The sequence below is a fragment of the Diabrotica virgifera genome, chromosome 2 (assembly GCF_917563875.1).
Source record: "Diabrotica virgifera virgifera chromosome 2, PGI_DIABVI_V3a".
In the NCBI taxonomy this organism is placed as follows: domain Eukaryota; kingdom Metazoa; phylum Arthropoda; class Insecta; order Coleoptera; family Chrysomelidae; genus Diabrotica; species Diabrotica virgifera.
This window is the reverse complement of record NC_065444.1, coordinates 94,287,242-94,305,095: the sequence shown is the minus strand read 5'-3', so window position 1 is coordinate 94,305,095 and position 17,854 is coordinate 94,287,242. Positions and strand designations below refer to the sequence as shown.

The following is a 17,854-nucleotide window of genomic DNA, read 5'->3' as shown; positions in this document are numbered from 1 at the left end:
TTCATGGAGAGATTTTTTTGTGCATATTTAGTAAGAACGGATTCCCGGTGAATACCTATGTGAAGAAAGTGAGAGATATACATGAGGGAATAACGACTAGTTTTAGATCAGATAACAGCAAAGCTACAGGTTAATATTTCCTGGTGCTTAATGTATGCTGATGATGTAGGCGACAAAAACAGATTATTGTTCATATTCACTTAAAGATTGAGTTACTACAAATAAAATAATAATTTTGGAGGGTGAAATGATTGTGAAGGTGATAGTTTTAAGTTCCTAGGATAGTTATTACAAAGTTATTGGACAATAGATGAAGGATAAAAGGAAGCCAGTGACGTGTTGTGTGATAAAAATATTCCAATGGAACTGAAATTTTTTTTTATAAAACTACCAAGACTTTAGGTATGATGTACATAACAGAATTTTGGTCAGCAAATAGAAAGTGGAACAACGAATGTATGTGACAGAAATAACAATACTTGGATTGATGAAGTATGAAGTCTTGGATGAGTGAAGTAAAGAAAAAGATAAAATGAAGAATTTGGAAAAGTCTAGGGAATTAATACCAAAATGAACGAGCATAGATTTTTCGAGCGTTTTCAACGTCAAGATGTTAATCACTAACAGGAAAAATTTCTGGTGAGAATGTCCCTGGAAGAAATAGTACGGAAGGACTAAAAGACCTGGGAGGGACGCTTGAGCAGGAAACGTCGATAAAGGGGATTAATATTGGTATGATCTGAGATAGAAACTCATGGATAAATTAAAGAAAAATTGAATGACGATGACTTTAGTTATCCTTTCCACAGCTTCTTGTACTCCGGCTTTTCTTCGGATTTCTGTATTTAAAACCTGATCTTTCAGAGAATTTCATTTATCTGTTATAGGTATTTGTTGAATATAATGGATACTTATAAATAAATGCATGCATATTTACTTAGTTTGTTAAATTTTTTGCTATTTTTGTCTACTAGCGCAATAGAATCAATAAATCAGAAATGCTACGAACCAAGTCAACAAAATAACTATTATACATTCTTTGTAGCGTAAAATGTGATTGTTTAATGTGATTTAGTTTTCCGTTTACCATTATAAAACGTTAAATTGCACTAGCCTAAATCTTAATTAATAAAATTAGTACAATTTTATAAACAAATTATTGGCCTTGATTTTGAATTACCTTATTAATAACTCTAATTTTTGAAGAACATAAATAGTTTATCTTTACTCTATTGTACTTCAGTCTTGATGATGTCGATGACATTTTGTATGATTTTAAATCTTTGTATTTTAAATTTAGTGCAATAATTTTCTGAAGAAACATCACAGATTCAAAATTATTAAAATAAAAGCTGTTTTCCGAGCAACAGGTTTTTCTTAAGTGATCGATATAAACGTGGTTCTTGCTTGGTAAGTAAATATATTTAACAATGACAAGCTAATTGCTATTGCCTTTTAAGAAAGCGTTTCTTTCTCCCACTCATTTTTTTCATAGGATAAAATTAGGAATGAGTGTGTTAGGGGATGTCTAGGGGTGGCACCAATTGATGCCAAAATGGGGCAACATAGGTTAAGATGCTTTGGTTATGTTCAACGTCGAGACGTTATTCACCTAATACGAAGAATTGCTGAACTGCGAGTTCCTGGAAGAAGCAGAAGAGGAAGACCAAAGAAGACCTGGGGGTAGACGCGTAGGCAGGACATGTCGGTAAGGGGGATTGATGTTGATATGACCAAAGATAGAAACTTATGGAGAAGGGAGAGATAGGGAAGCCGACCCCGCATAGGGATATTGGCAAGAAAAATGATGATGACTAATTTTCTAGAATTTTCTAGAATGATGAAGTCTTCTACCACTCTTTTATTAATAGCTTAGTATCCTTTTATTCCTTCTTCATATACTCTTTGTTGTTTTTCACTACTTCTGCATTCCTATTACCCGTTGGCATATTTACAGATGCTAGAGTGTGTAGACACCAGGGTGTTGAAATCGGTTAGGGTTTGAAAAAACAGTACATTTACAGATGCTAGCGTGTGTTGACACCAGGGTGTTGAAATCAGTTAAGGTTTGGAAAAACAGTACATTTACAAATACTAACAGATTTGGACACCAGAGTGTTGAAACCAGCTAGCTTTTTTAGTGGCTATATGCATAGATGTTAACGGCTATTGACATTGATTTTATACAGTATGGTGCAAATATCTAGAAAAAATTCACTATTTCGGAAGCCAGCGACTTTAAGGAAAAATCCTGAAACAGGTCGATTTTTAATTTTAAATTATGACTTTTTGACATATGTATATATCAAACTAGTGACATCCATCTGGGAGTGATGACGTAATCGATGAATTTTTAGATACTAATAGAGGTCGCGTGCTAGCCAATTTGAAAAGTTATTCAGGTCTCTATTCAGTAATATAAATATTAACATAATTATTTTATTTAGTCCAAGAAAAATTTTTTTGAATAAAATTAATTGACACTAAAAGAAGAATGTATGTAATTTATTTAATTCAAAATACTCTCTACTGCTGTCAGAAAACAAAAAAAAAGTTTTTGATAAATAAACATTGGTTTTCGCTTAATTTTAATGTTCAAGCTGCCACGCATATGTCTTTTGGTAGTTTGAACATTGAATTCAAGCGAAAAGCAATGTGTATTTGGGAAATAAACATTTTTTCTGTTTTCTGACAGCAATAAAATGTATTTTGAATTAAATAAATTACATACACACGGTGTCCCGTAATGATTGGTCATAAATTATAACACAGATTCTGGGGTCAAAAATAGATTGACTGAACCTCACTTACCTTTATACAATAGTGCACACAAAAAAAAGTTACAGCCCTTTGAAGTTACAAAATGAAAATCGATTTTTTTTCATATATTGAAAACTCTCAGAGATTTTTTATTGAAAATGGACATGTGGCATTTTTATGGCAGCCATATCTTAAAAGAATTAAAGTGAAATTTGTGCACCCCATAAAAATTTTATGGGGTTTTGTTCCCTTAAACCCCCCCCCCCAAACTTTTGTTTACGTTCAAACTGAATTATTATTGTGGCACCATTAGTTAAACACAATGTTTCTAAAACTTTTTTTCCTCTTAGTACTTTTTCGATAAGTCAGTGTTTATCGAGATATTTTGAATAATTGTCGAATCTACCACATATTTGTATATGGTTAAGTACGGTTATAGAGACCTGTTAATAATCTGAAAATTTATTTATAATTTACATGTTTAGGTATATTTTGAAAAAGAAGCTACATCTCGATAAAAGGTTACTTATAAAAAAAAGACTAAGAGGCAAAAGTCTTAAAAACACTGTGTTTAACTAATGGTACCACAATAATAGTTTAATTGGAACGTACACAAACATTTGAGGGGTTTAAAGGAACAAAACCCCCATAAAATTTTTACGTAAATATATTGAAAAAGAAGCCGCCTCTGAATAAAAACTGGCTTATCGAAAAAAATACTAGGAGGCAAAAAAGTTTTAAAAATGTTGTGTTTAACTAATGGTACCACAATAATAAATTAATTGGAACGTACACAAAAGTTTGGGGGGTTTAAGGGAACAAAATCCCCATAAATTTTTTATGGGGTGGACAAATTTCACTATAATTTTGTTTTAAGATGTTTCTGCCATAAGAATGATCTGTCCATTTTCAATAAAAAATCTCTAATAGTTTTTGATATATTGAAAACAATCGATTTTCATTTTGTAACTTCAAAAGGCTGTAACTTTTTTTATGAGCACATTTGTACTAAGGTAAGTTAGGTTCAATCGAACTATTTTTGACCCCAGAATGTGTGGTATAATTTACGACCAATCTTTTCGGGACACCCTGTATATTACCCTTCTTTTTGTGTATATTAATTTAATTCAAAATAATTTTTCTAGGATACCCTGTCTAAATAATTATGTCAATGTTGATATTATTTAATAGAGAATTGAATAACCTTTCAAATGAGCTAGCACACGACCCCTATTCTTATTTAAAAAAATCATCGATTGCGTCATCACTCCCAGATGGATGACGTCACTAGTATGATATATGTGTCAAAAAGTCACAATTTAAAATTAAAAATGGACCTGTTTCAGGATTTTTCTTTAAAATCGGTGGCTTCCGAAATAATTAATTTATTCCAGAGATTTGCACTATACTGTATAAAATCAATATCAATAGCCGTTAGCATCTATGCATGTATAACCACTAAAAAAGCTAGCTGGTTTCAACACTCTGGTGTCCAAATCTGTTAGTATTTGTAAATGTACTGTTTTTCCAAACCCTAACTGATTTCAACACCCTGGTGTCAACACACGCTAGCATCTATAAATGTACTGTTTTTCCAAACCCTAACCGATTTCATCACCCTAGTGTCTACACAAGCTAGCATCTGTAAATGTACTGTTTTTCCAAACCCTAACTGATTTCAACACCCTGGTGTCTACACACGCTAGCATCTGTAAATATGCTACACGTTGTCATCTCGTTGCCTTACACCATAAAGAATTTTATTTGTATGCGTTGAACCTCTTAAACTAATCTTGACCATTTTTGCCGTGTATTTAATATTTCGCACTTACTGACTACTCTGCAATTTGTTTTTTTTTTTGTATTGAGATTAAGTCAATATTCTCTACTTCTAAGCGAGCTTGCACACCAAAGCAATATCAGCTTTAATACATTGCATAACATACATTGCGGAAAGATACGCACTGAGTGTCACATCTGGTTTTCGGTGAACGAAATTCCACCGAAAGTCACCGAAGATTTACCGAAAACCAGATGTGACACTCAGTGCGTATCTTTTCGCAATGCATGCCACATGCGATGTAGGATATTGCGTTGGTGTGCGAGCTCGCTAACTGATATGTGCGACATGCGATCATAATATGTATTGATAAAAGTTGGGAGATCATAATATTAGATCATAATAGATGTGTTATAGTGTCTAATTTATATATAGATAGATGTACCTTCTATTGAACTTGAAAAGCGCTCTCAGATTCAATAGAAGGTATATCTATCAATGGGGAAATTTTGAATAACGAAATAGGTACGTTTTGCAGACGATACAGTGATAATGACGGATAACACCAATGATTTACAGAACGTAATGCAACGACTTATGCACGCTTTCATGAGTACGGACTGAAGATGAATTCAAAGAAAACTAAATGCATGATCATGACTAAATCAGCACATGCAAACATCCAACTGAGTATTGAATATTGAAGATACTTGATGAAAATTGAGAGTGTGGATAACTTCAAATACTTAGGAACATGGTTAACATCAAATGTAGACCAAACCAAACAAATTAAGACACGTATTGAAATAACACGTGCATCATTTGTGAAAGTTAAAAAGTTTTATTGTTGACGGGATATAAGGTTAGAACTACGCCTAAAGATGCTTTGGTGTTACGTGTTCTCTACTCGTTTTATGGTTTGGAAGCGTGGACATTAAAACAAGTCCATCTGAATAAGTTGGCCGCCTTTGAATTTTGGTGTTACAGATGAATCTTACGAATATAATTGCTGTTCAAAGAATGTCAAACGTGGAAGTAACTATTAATATAAGGATAGAAAATGAAGCGGAAATAATATGAACTACCAAAAGACGAAAACTTGAGTACTTAGGACATGCGATGAGAGGACAAAAATACTCATTATTATAATTTATTATGCAAGGCAAAACCCTAAGAAATCGAAATGTTGGAAGACGAAGCATGGTTCGTATTCCGTAGTACAGAACTATTTAGAGCGGCAGCCAACAGGGTGCGTATAGCCATGATGATTTCCAACCTTCGATAAAAAGTGGAACTTAAAGAAGAAGTGGCTAATTTCTCTGCAGTACCTTATCTGATAAAATGTTGTCTGCGATAACCATGTTCATTTACGTGAAACACATATTTTGACTGACGTTATAGAGCACTGTACCTTGCTTTTACCATGGCTAACATGTATACGCATTTCACGGTTTAACAATTATTAATAAATCCAATTAAAAATAATAGTCCAGCTTTTCGTTGAATATACATTGGCAATTGAGATATTTGCATTGCTATGGCAATCCTTATTAGTAAAGGATATTATAAAAATATGCTAATCAGCCAGCATATAGAAGAGTTTTAAACAAACAATATGTTTACTATTAAATAAAGTTAATAAAATAAAACCGCTAATTGAAAAATTCAGCCTTATAGTCCAGAGAAATAAGATTTTTCTCCTGACACATCCACCTCCAGGCCGAAATCAAATTTTTTGAGTAGTATGGACATCTATAATAATAACCTATATGTTTCCTGCAGCCGATTTTGATAATATACATAGTTATAAACAAATGAAGATCAAAAAACGGTAAATTTTCGCTTTTTTCGTCTATAACCAGAAAGATAAGCATTTTAAACAAATTTTAGAGTAAGAAACTCATAATTCATCTAAAAAAATTTCAATATGGCCTTCGCTGAATATGTCTATCCTTATTGCTTGCTTAGAAAATTGCAAAATAAATCATTAATTTTGAGTTTTTATAAATATTCATAACTTATGTAAAAATTAACTTAGAACCTTCTTATTACACGAATTGCTGAGGCTTCTGATGCTTAAATTGTATTTTAAATTTCAAAGCAATTGGTCAAACAGTTTAAAAGTTATTTAATTTGTTTATCCCAAATTCATTTTTTTTGCAGCACTATAAGTCAGAAAATTATGAGGTTACAGTAAGACTTCTGACAGTTTATGAAAGAAAAACATTTATACTATTGACGTAATAAAAAAAATGACAAAAAGTAATTTTAAACAGTGTAAAATTATTTTGCAAAAACACGTCGGTTTTTGCTTACTTATAAACAATTAGAGTAACTTTTTAACCGTTACCCGTAGAAAGATTATTTTTTCATATTTTTAAAGACTGAATTTTTGTACACATTTAGAAAGAAAAACAATTGTCCTAGGACAATTAGGGACGAAGTTAGCCCCCTTTTTAATTCACACGTTTTTGCAAAATAATTTTATAAACAAATTAAATACCTTTTAAATTATTTGACAATTGCTTTGAAATTTAGGGTATGATTTAAGCACCAGAAGTCTCAGCATTCCATGTAATAAGAACGTTCTAAGTTAATTTTTACATAAGTTATGAATATTTATAAAAACTCAAAATTTATGAGATATACAACGAAAAGCCCCAGATACAAAGTTTACTACCTTTTAAACAATTAGAATAATTGAAATAAAAATATAATAAACAATATTTTAAATCTAAGACTTTTCGTTAATAAACTGCTTTCTGGCTGCATCCCGTATCTCCGGATTTTACAATATATAATCACAAGAGACGACGAAAGTAGGAGAAAGCAAATAGAGGACGCTTAGGCCACGCATTTACCTGAGTACTCAGTTTGAGTATTTAGAAACTGTCTTTCGGTCCTTTTCCTTGACGAAGGGAAGGTAAATGCGTGGCCTAAGCGTCCTCTATTTGCTTTCTCCTACTTTCGTCGTCTCTTTTGATTATATATTGTAAAATCCGGAGATACGGGATGCAGCCAGAAAGCAGTTTATTAACGAAAAGTCTTAGATTTAAAATATTGTTTATTATATTTTTATTTCAATTATTCTAATTGTTTAAAAGGTAGTAAACTTTGTATCTGGGGCTTTTCGTTGTTTTCCTCGTAATACGAGAGATGTCGCTAAATTGCGTCTCAGAGGTGGGTTCATTGCATTGCGATGGTTTGCCTTAAATTGGCAGAATTGTTTGTATTTCCTTCAGAGTTGAGACTTCTGAGCTTCACTGATGAGGCATAAGGATGCTAAAATAGCTATATGGAGATGGTGGTCCAACTCTGAATCAAATATAAACAAAACCTGCCTTGATCTTTTTTATCTTTTTCAAAATTTATGATTTATTTTGCAATTTTCTAAGCAAACAATAAGGATAGACATTCAGCGAACGCCATATTGAAGTTTTTTATACGATTTATGAGTTTTCGCAGTCTCAAATTTGTTTAAAATACTTAACTTTTTGGTTATAGACGAAAAAAGCGAAAATTTACCGTTTTTTGATCTTTATTTGTTTGTAACTATGTATATCATCAAAATCGGCTGCAGGAAACATATAGGTTATTAATATAGATGTACATACTACTAAAAAAATTTGGTTTCGGCCTGGAGGCGGTTGTGTCACCAACAGGATATTTTTTTTACTTATTTCTCTGAATTATTATCGGCAGTAGCCACATATTTAACAATAATTAAATAAACTATATAAACAAAACAGGAACGACAGTTTGTCAACTAGAAAATGATAAATTATACAAGAGATTTTCATTTAGGGTGATTTACAATTATCATTATTACCATCGATAGGCTATTCATCTCGAGGGTTGACATGTCGACAGTACGTCCCTACCATTTCCAACTATCGAATGTGAAAAATCGGGTCTTTCAGATTCGATACCTTGCCCTCGCAAATGATACTTACATCTTGTGGCAAATTCTCGTTATTGTAGCTTGATTAGGAGCGCAGGAAATATGCTGTTTAAACCATCGAATATGGACATTTTTTCATTTGGTTGACTGCAAACTGACGAAAATGGTTATATTCGATACTTTGGTTTCTATAAATATGACTAAAGGTATATTTGTACAACGCTAAATGTCCAATATGTCACATTCCTTAGTTTGTGTTGTAATTTAGTCAACAGTTATTCAATCATAATCTGTAAACTGTCGAAAATGCTAAACTGCTGAGAAGAACAAAATGCACGTGTTTACAATTTGTGCGAATTTTGTTTTAGTATCGCTTCCAAGAAATTCTTGTGAGGCAGTTGATGATTTCACTTTAACGGATTTTCATTATTTGATTATACAGTTATATGCTATTATACATTCGCTACTTTGAATCATCGGACCGAAACAAATCTTTGATTAATACAAAAAGCAAAGTAACGAATGTGATTTTTTGGAAAAAAAAATAATAAGCAGTTCAAATTTGTTATCAATCTAACAATGAATATTACATACAAAAATTATAAAATTTTTCCCATTTGTCAATGCGCTGATTTAGGAGTCTCTAAAAAAGAGTTATTTTGATCTCCTGAAAAGTACCACTTTTCCCATTCGATAGTTGAAAATGGCAGGAACGAGTACTTCTCACTGTGACATAATTTTAAAGCCGCCCTCCACGGGCGATAAATTCAGTTCTGTTTCTTCACTATACCTATTTTCTTACCTTAGTAATGAAATCCACATCTTCTTTTCAACAAGATCCTTTCAAAACACAAAGAATCTACATATCCCTCTTTCACTCTAGTGTTTACAATCCGGGGCAAAGCACATTACCATTTTTATTATACAAAATACAATGGTTCACAAAAGTTGGTCGGACCATCTAGTTGGTGATCGTCCTCTTGATCTTCTCCCCGGAACGTTTCCAGAAACAATTAATCTCTCCAAACTGTCGTCACTCGTCACCTCTGGGAATCACGTGACCAAAGAATTGCAGTATTCGTTGCAGACATATTGTGGACAGCCTTTTTTAATCTTGAGTTGATTTAGAATGAAAACGTTTGTCTTATGAGCTGTCCAAGGTATGCGCAGCATTCTTCTCAGGCACCCCATCTCAAAGGCATCAATTTTTTAGCGCTCGCATGCGAGAAGAGTCCAAGTCTCTGCTCCGTATAGAAATATTGAGAATACAAGGGCATTCACCAGTCTCATATTGATATTTTGAGAGATAGATCTGTCTTTCCAAACTTTAGTTATACTCTGGGCTAATTAGCAAAATACAAGGAAAAGTTATTTACCAGCAATTTTATTGCTGGAATCGTATCTTATAAAACTGTATATATTAATAATATAGGTATGCAAAGTCCGCAGATAGTGTGCTACTTTTTTTATAAACAAAATGGCGCCCGAAAATCGTGTTTTTTCCATTTCTGCTTTATAACTCCAAAGATTTTAACTTTACACCAAAAACACCCAAATAAAAATTCACCATAATTAAATTCTGCATAGAGACGAGTTTTTTCCGATTTACTTCGACGAAAATTTTTCCCGGAAAATGCCGGTTTTTCCAACAAAATCTTTAATTTTCAACTAAAATTTTAGATAAGTAATTGTTCATGAATAAATAAATAACTTGGTAGCATAAAAGCTATTTCCCTATAGATTATGATTCCAGAAGCCGATGGAAACGAATGAACAGTTTAGCAACAATTGAATTGTTAATTAAAAATTTATGGTCGCTATAATAACCAAAATAATTATGATACATAAAAATATGTATGATTTTTGTTTAAAAAGACACTGTACCTATCTAATATAATTTACAAAATTGAAATTGGACTATTTAAGCGGCCTCAGGAATGTTTTAAAATTATAAACAATTTTTTGGCTTATAACCAAATATTATATCTTATAAAAATATCTCGGGAAATATTAAATTAAATTATGAAAACGGTATTGGAAAAAAAGCGGCAGGACGCTTCTTCTATAAGAAAAAACGTTTAATTGTGATGAGTGGTTCCTGAGATACAACCGGGCAAAGTTGACCGGCATTTACGGCAAAGATATAAATAATAGGATGATAATTTTTAAACCATCACCTTTTTGTTTTTATCCTCTTTCTTCACACCAATTTTCATATCTTTAAAATAATCATAACATATAATATTAATAATAAAATCTATCTATATTACGAGTGAAAATTGCCAAAAATAGCAAAATTCCAATCAAAAATCAGGTTGGAGAAAATATAATCTCAAAGTTCAAAATCGGTACACGTTAAAAAAATGCAATTTCTCGGCTTCCCATGGAGCAATTTTCTTCATTCCTGCTTTGTTCCAAAGTAACTCGAGTAGAGCCATTTAACTAACGCATTACTATATGTCAAACTTGCTTTTGTTTTGTTTTAATAGATTAATTTATTTATAAGGAAAGAAAACTACATATTTTTTCCAGTCGTAGACTTTATTTTGATAAACTTGCTACAAGTGTACCTTTTAACGTTCAAAACACAAATATTCTCATTTGAAAGCTGTATAATTATTTAAACAATCTTTATTTAAATAAATTAAAATTTTTGTTATAATGAATTTATTATATAACAAAACAAAAGCAACTTTGACATTTTATAATGCGTTAGTTTTTTTTTCTTTTTTGGCTTGGACTATGGTCATTCAGCCAGTCTCAATCAAAAGTAAATGTATTAAAGATATTGCCAATTAGTGAAACTTTGTTATTACAATATTATTACAACTTTTTACTTCTTATTTACCTACTCATTACAGCTAATGTACATACTATGTTAATAAATATAAATATATTATACTACTTAATATACTATAATGTTTATTAAGAACACATAGTGTATACATTTTACAAATAAAAATATTAATGTTAATATTAAAATAAATGCATTATTTTTTGTATTTTATTTTAGTTTTATTTTGTTTTGTTTTTTTTTTGTCACTAGGATAGGATGTCAACCTGGTTCAACCCCGCGGAGGTTTAAATCCTCTTAGTGATTTTTTTCTTTAATCTTTTTTTATTATTAATTTTTTTTTATAATAATGCGTTAGTTAGATGGCTCTACTTGAGCCGCTTTTTTTCCAATACCGTTTTCATGATTTAATTTAATTTAATATTTCCCGATATGTTATATTTGTTTATAAGCCCAAAAATTGTTTATAATTAATTTTAAAATATTCCTGAGGCCGCTTAAATAGTCCAATTTCAATTTTGTAAAGTACATTAGATAGGTACAGTGCTTTTTTATACAAAAATCATAGTTATTCATCTGTATCATAATTATTTTGGTTATTATAGCCACCGTAAATTTTTAATTAACAATTTAATTGTTGCTAAACTGTTCATTCAATTTCCATCGGCTTCTGGAATCATAATCTATACGAAGAGAACTTTTATGCTATTAAGTTATTTAAGTATTGATAGACAATTACTTATCTAAAATTTTAGTTAAAAATTAAAGATTTTGTTGAAAAAACCGGCATTTTCCGGGGAAAATTTACGTCGAAGTAAATCGGGATAAACACTTCTCTATGCAGAATTTAATTACGGTGAATTTCTATTTGGGTGTTTTTGGTGTAAAGAGGTTTGGTTATAGAGCAGAAATTAAAAAAAAACGATTTTCGGGCGCCATTTTGTTTATAAAAAAAGTAGCACACTATCTGTGGACTTTGCTTACCTATATTATTAATATATACAATCATAAGATTCGATTACAGCTATAAAATTGCTGGTAAATAACTGTTCCCAAAAATGGCCTGTTCTCCGATAATCTGCCCAGAATATTAGGCGACTCATCGTATTTTTTGCCATACCAATACGTCTCCGAACTTCTGCTTCACAGTTACCATCTTTAGTTATACTAGACCCAAAATAGACAATGATGTTTACTATCTGGTATTTTTGTAACATGTTAGTCAGTTGAATAGTGTCGAATCTGTCGACCACCATTATTTTTGTCTTAGCTTTATCGATGTTTAGACCAACTTTATTGCTTTCGTACTCAACTATTCGCAGGAGATCAAACATTTCTTGATCATTTGCTGCTATAAGTGTAGTGTCATCAGCAAATCTTAAATTGGAGATTTTCCTACCAGCTACTGTTACTCCACCGGTTCATCCTTCTAAAACCATCCTCATGACATGTTCAGCATAAATGTTAAATAAGTCAGGTAACAACACGCATCCTTGTCTAACACCTCTCTCGGTCTTAAATTGGTTTGAGAACTTATGATCTAGTCGTACTGTCGTTATATTGGACTGGCACAGATTTTTAATACTTAAGTGTCACCAGGTGCACTGGTACGCCCATTTCTATTAAAATTGACCACAGATTTATCCAGCTTACACAATCAAATGCCTTTTGGTAGTTAACGAAGCATATAATCATAGGTACTTGAAATTCTCTAGACTTTTCAATGAGTTGTCTCAGGTTCAGGATTTGTTCCCTTGTACCTTTACCCTTTACCAACCCCGCTTGTTCCTGAGGTATCTGGTAATCTAGATAGGTTTTTAATCTGTTTTTGATGATGTGTAACAATATTTTACTAGCATGTGTTATTAGTGACAGTATGCGGTAGTTTTCACATCTGGTAGTAGTTGCTTTTTTGTGTAGCGGGATATAAATTGGGGTACACCAATCAGATGGCCATTTTCCTGAATTCCAAACAGCGACACAGATAGAATGGATGATATGTAATCCTTTGTCACCTAGTAACTGTAGTATTTCACATGGTATTGAATCAATGCCTGGGGATTTATTTCTCTTTAGTGATTTAATTGCATCCTTGACTTCAGAGAGTAAGACAGTAGGTGCTCTAGGGTAGTCAGAGGGCCACTGATTTTCTGCTGATACCTCGTTATTTTTATATAGTTCGCCACAGTAGTTCCGCCATGTTTCCAATATTTCGTCAGTATCGGTCTTTAGATTACTTTCCTTATCTATTACAGACCACGTATGAGGTTTAAATTCTCTGGTAAGGAGTTTGATCTTCTGGAATAAATCCCTCGGTTCATTTCGACAGCCATGTTCCTCTATCTCTCTGCATATTTGAGAGATGTAATCAGCCTTTTCTTTGCGGCACTGTTTTCTGAGTTCTTTCGATAACGCTCTGTATTCATCGTTTGTTCGTTTACACTACACTTAAGCAGAAATTGCAGCAGAGGAAGCAAAATTTTATATTTTATAAAATCTAGTAATAATATTATATTCTAGTTTTTACTTAATAGGATCAGAATACATATTTTTTTTGTTTTCACAGAAAATGGAAAAGAGCGAAGATAACTACGCAGTGCAAATAACTGACGTAGACAAATTTTTTGGATCAAATATTGTTTTGAGTAAGCTGTGTATGAAAGTAAAACGGGGAAGAATGTGAGTATTTTTTTATATTTAATAAAAAAAATAAAACGGTTAGGTTTTAGATTATTTATATCAGTATTGTCAAATTAGGTTACGGATAAGAGAACAAAAAACTAGACATTTTTTAACAATTTGACAATTTTTGTAACCTGCTTTTGAGTAGTTTTGATAATCATATTTAATATATATCTTCTTGTTCCTCTAGTGTCGACTCCGCTAATGAAGGTTGGCTACAACCATTGCAAATTCGTCTCTATCTTCTGCTTTTTTTAAACACGTGTGCGTATCTTGTTTAACCCGGTCCAGTCGCGAATTTTTTTCAGCCAGGATATTTGCCGTCTGCCAGGACGCCTTTTTCTTCAATTTTAACCTTCATAGGGGTGTATTCTGTAACATCTCCGTTAAATTTAAGAGGCCTCTAAAATTTAACTTTTAACGGTTCTCTAAAACTTTTCGGTTAGATTGTCATTCTGTAAACACATATTATAGAGGACCGCTAAAATAATATTATTTTAGAGGAATCCTCTAAAAGGTTTTGGAACAAATACGGCAACGTCGCACGTTGATCGTTTTGAACTACTTTTAACCTAGAAATTGACCGAAAACTGACTGTTAGAGGCCAAAAACCTTAAGAAGAAGAAGAAAATGACAGTTTCCTAGAAAATAATATTTATTATATTTAATTATTTTTTAGTAAAACTCATATTTTCCAATTAAACATTTTTATTTATAAAGTTATACATTAAAATATTGCTGAAAAAATGCATATCTTATTTTTTCTTCTCCCCTTCGACACTAATTTTGGTCAAATGGTCTATTTTCAATAACATTAAGGTTAATCTGCATCTGTTTATAAACCTTCTGAAACTTTACCTTTGTAATCATTTGGTAAGTTTTGTAATGTTCCACAATAACTTTAAATAATTTTACCTGCATTAATAGGATTTAATTGCTTTGACAAACATCTTTGACTTCCAACACTTTTTCAATAACATTTCTAGGTACTTAGTTAGGTACCTACTTCCTTTGAAATGGTAATTGTAGTTATTTACTTTCAGGTCAATTATTTACTTTGTGTTTATGTTGTAATCTGAAATCAGCTCTACAAAAAGAAACAAACATTTGAATTTTGTTACTTATAGGTGTAGTGTGTCAATGTAAAGTAAAAATGAGACTTACCTTTTATTATTATTTATTAAGTACTTCTTCACCAAATACATTATAAAAAGCAATTTTCCATTTTTAAATATTTATCTCCAGTATAATACAAGAATAACAAACTACTATTCATACAAACATAACCCAACAAAAATAATCAAACCACATTTAACGGACTGCTAAAAATTTAGCGGGTACGTTTTGACATCCTCTAAAATATTTTTATTTAGAGGGAGTTTTAACGGTTTAGGTTATGATTTTAACGGATGTATGATTTACAGAATACCAAAATATTTTTAGCGGGCGCTAAAATTTTAGAGGCCACTAAAATTTAACTGAAGTGATACAGAATACACCCCATAATCAGCTGCAATAACTCGTACTTAACATTTCTAAGTATGTGCGACCAAATATGCCGTCTTTCTTCTTTAAATGGTGGTCAACAGTTCTCTGTGTCTACTTATGTGTTGCACCTCCGTGCTATTTCCATCTAAAGGTATGTATAGATATCCGCGCCGTTCGTGGCGCGTTAAATGCTCGTTGAATTTTTTTATTTTGACGAACCTTCCGCGATCCAAAGGAAACTTACGAATTACGAAACAATTACGGTTAAACGATTACGAAATGATTACGAAATTACGGAACCGAAACTTACGCTTTACAGTGGATCATACATTTACTCAACTAATTTCTAGGATCAGAGGAGTATACAGCTGTCATTGTGACAGTAGAATTTTATAAAATACTCCTGTCACAGACGTCCAAAGGTGGGAAACTATGTAATGTAACGTTAATTAATCATAAGTTTATAACGATAATTTCCATCTCCACTAGTTTCATCTCTTTTTGTTTTGCAATGTATTATGTTTTCTATCTTTTGCGTTATTTTGCCGGTTATTAGCGCGCTCATCTTTGTATTGTGAAATAAAAAGAAATGAAACTAGTAGAGGTGGAAATTATCGATATAAGCGTATAAATTATTGACATTATATTACAGTTTCCCACCTTTAGACGTCTGTGAGAGGAGTATTTTCTAAAATTCTACTCTCACAGTGACAGTTGTCATACTCCTCCGATACGTCTAAGGGGCGAAACTATGTAATGTAATGTTAACCCATATAGCACACAACGTCCGATGTACGTCCATATAACGTACATTTAAAGTCCAAACGTCCATGGACCAAAACTGGACGTACTATGTACGTACATTACGGGACGTCCATTGGACGTTTGATTTCAACGTACATTGGACATCCATTTGTGGTCCATGGATATTTTACACAAAACGCGACTATTATATTAAGTCCCAATACAAACTAAATGAGAATCTTCTTGACAACGTTGTCGCTCTTCGCGCTATCGGTCGTGAAAGGTAGTATTAGGCAGGTACTTTTAGGGGATTATCGCTGTTAATTGTTGTGGAATACTGAAGGATGGTTTATTTATGATAATTCACAGAATGGCAAACGCGCTTGTAATATACAACAACGGTACTGATTCTAAAAATAGTTTGGAACAGAAACAGAACAGAGATTAAGCCCCGTATTCATAGTCGGTACTCAAGTCTGCGTCGATGCTTAAGGTCGATCTTGAAAAAATTTGTATACAAATTTGTATAAGAATTTGTTCAAGGTCCAAGGTCGGACTTGAGCATCGACTCAGACTTGAGTACAGACTATGAATACGGGCCTAAACCTCTTTTAATGTGCATGCTTCAATTGCTTCCTAGGGCGTCATTATCTGAATCTCGTCTTTATGAAAATACATCCTGTGATATATTTGTGTTTTCTGTTTATCGTGCAAGTGCAGTCGTGCATTAATGAAGTTCCTAGTTCCTATAATAAAGTATATATTATAATGAAGTTATAGTAAAGAGAAATAAAAAAGGTCTTTTGTGTAATATTTTTAAGTATGAGTTTAGTATTATAAGGAACTATTTCCTATAAAGGCTCTTTGCTATGTATTCACAAAATTATGGATACTAGATTGCTTTCTGAAAAGTGCCCTACAAATGTCCATAAGACGTACATTGAATGTACATAAGGTGTACACTGAAAGCTCCAATACAACGTACAATGTATGTTTGTAGCGGACGTTCTATGGACGTCCAATTTTGTGAACTCTGGACATTCGTTGGACGTCCATCGGATGTCCATTGTACCTTAGCGGGACGTCCATTGGACCAGGGGCGTAACAGAGGCCCCCGCAGCATGAAACTTGCGGGGGGGCCCCAAGATGGCAGGGGCCCCATCTTGTCGTCTAACATATGTAAAAATATGTTATTGTTATATTATTTTTCGCATACATACTCAACGTTTTTTTAGACAGTATGGTATTGAAAATGAAGTTTATTAAGTATGTAAGGATTAAGAAAATTGTAGATATATTTGCTGATAGTAGCGCACGAAGAAAGTTGTTAATCTCGTAGAATAACACTATGTACTTAATAATGTAATCATTTATTAATTTTTGTTCTATTTTATTCTATGCCGATAAAGACGAAAAACATATTTTTGTTTAGAGACAACAACATAAGTTGTTTTGTGCATAAAAACAACATAAGTTGTTTTGTGCATGATTACACTAATAGCCCAGTAAATGGAACTTTTGGAGTGTAATTATCAACGTCACGATAGATTTGCTTGACAATTTGGATTTACCCTCCGCCTCAAAATTGAATTTGTACCGTTGGCTGTTTTTTACTTGGGGTCTCGGTGGAAAACATACGTTTAAAATAAGTCCGGAAATGGACAAATTGACTAATTATACGCAACTTTTGTTCTACATAGTTTCT

At 32.3% G+C, this 17,854-nt stretch overlaps 2 protein-coding genes and 1 long non-coding RNA gene across 6 annotated transcripts in view; 2 read left to right on the top strand and 1 right to left on the bottom strand.

Moving 5' to 3' along the window:
- LOC114349497 (ABC transporter G family member 20-like) overlaps positions 1–17,854 on the top strand; it is a 636,826-nt gene that overhangs the window by 50,249 nt on the left and 568,723 nt on the right. The window lies entirely within an intron of this gene.
- LOC114330391 (ABC transporter G family member 23) overlaps positions 1–17,854 on the top strand; it is a 436,441-nt gene that overhangs the window by 300,014 nt on the left and 118,573 nt on the right. For 3 of the 4 annotated variants that reach the window (XM_050643873.1, XM_050643872.1, XM_050643874.1), the window contains exon 2: positions 13,802–13,914. In XM_050643873.1, coding sequence (XP_050499830.1) covers positions 13,805–13,914 — 110 coding nt within the window. In that variant the 5' untranslated portion in view covers positions 13,802–13,804. Of the gene's footprint in view, positions 1–1,251; positions 1,411–13,801; positions 13,915–17,854 lie in introns of those variants that run through there. The other variant, XM_050643871.1, reaches the window with a different exon arrangement.
- On the bottom strand, positions 14,377–15,401 carry LOC126880136 (uncharacterized). The gene is made up of 2 exons (XR_007696433.1): positions 15,082–15,401; positions 14,377–15,004 (listed from the first exon to the last, which is right to left on the bottom strand). It is a non-coding gene; the product is annotated as an uncharacterized LOC126880136 (long non-coding RNA).